This window comes from Saprolegnia diclina (genome assembly GCF_000281045.1).
Source record: "Saprolegnia diclina VS20 unplaced genomic scaffold supercont1.204, whole genome shotgun sequence".
NCBI classification, from domain to species: domain Eukaryota; phylum Oomycota; class Saprolegniomycetes; order Saprolegniales; family Saprolegniaceae; genus Saprolegnia; species Saprolegnia diclina.
In genome coordinates this window covers 18188-19355 of record NW_008246271.1, presented here as the reverse complement: position 1 = coordinate 19355, position 1168 = coordinate 18188, and the positions used below count along the sequence as shown (strand labels likewise).

Below are 1168 nucleotides of genomic sequence, written 5' to 3'. Positions count from 1 at the left end.
CTGCGCGGCTGATGAAACCGCACCGACGCAGCAAGCCCCGATGCTCTCACTTTCGGATTTGCTCCATGGTGCTCACAAGTCTCGTCGCGCTCAAGGTGGTCGACGACCTGCAGCTGGCGCAGCTCTCGACGGCCGCGCTCGCCCAGACCGTCGGCATTGATCCGAATGCTCGCAACGCCGAGACACTGAGCCTGTTTCTCTTCTTGGGTCTCCGAGAGGACACGGTCCTCGCCCACGCAATGACGATGGTCGCGGCGAACCCGGACGCGACGTCGGCGCTCGTCGCGACTGCGGCAGCGTGGCGGGTTCTCGCCAAGCCCACGACCTTCCCGGCGCGCTTGGAGCGTCACGGAGACTTTGGCATTCTCGTCTCGACGGACGGCAAGGTGCGCGTGGCCGTCTGCATTCCTGCTGGCCTCGGCAACCACATCGTCCGCGTCTCGTTCGCGTCGCCATCGACGTTCCACACCAGCGTCATCGTGTCTTCGCATCACTTGGTCACGGACGACGTGTGCTCTGACGACGAGATCCTCTTTGGCGGCAACCTCCTCCTCAACGTCTTCGAGGTGCTCGCGACAGTTCCCAACTGCGTCGATCGCTTGCGCCGACTGCTCACGCGCGCGATTGCTTTGTACGAGGGCCTCGTCTACGACATTGTGCGTCCGCCCTTGGCCACGTCGAGTCGCGTCGCGGGCTCGGTGCTTGTCCCGTTCGAGGCCATGCTTGGCGGAACGCTCTCGCTGCCGATGGAGCTCATCGTCGCCTCGCCGCCGCGCAAGACGCCCCACGACGCTCTCGTCCTGGACATGTCGTCGCACGAAGGGTCCTTGCGAGAGATACTCCACACAGCTCTCGAAAACAACGCGATGCTCTTGCAGCGACTCGGCGAAGCGAACGAAGCGCGCCAACACGCTCACGCTCGCATCGCGGAGCTCGAAGCGGAACGCGACCATCTCATGCGGATCCTCTCGTCCAAGGATGCCTCGGTGCCACCGCCCGCTTTGGCGCCGAGCCATCGCATCGACACGCACCGCCGATCCTCGCTGCCGCCGTCGTTGAAGTCACCGCCTGTCATCGCGCAACCGCAGCGCCGCGTGTCGCTGCCGTCGTCGTTGCCGCCGGCGACACCAATCCGCGCGAGCTATCGACCACGCGCGGCGCTCCTCGG

General features: G+C 65.4%; 1 protein-coding gene across 1 annotated transcript; it reads left to right on the top strand.

The window, feature by feature from the left end:
* Positions 1-65: 65 nt before the first annotated feature.
* SDRG_17153 (hypothetical protein) lies at positions 66-1059 on the top strand (the record flags this gene model as incomplete). Its single annotated transcript, XM_008623390.1, has 2 exons — positions 66-823; positions 879-1059. 2 exons carry the CDS (start codon positions 66-68, stop codon positions 1057-1059), a joined length of 939 nt encoding a protein of 312 aa, XP_008621612.1.
* Between the last annotated feature and the right edge of the window lie 109 nt (positions 1060-1168).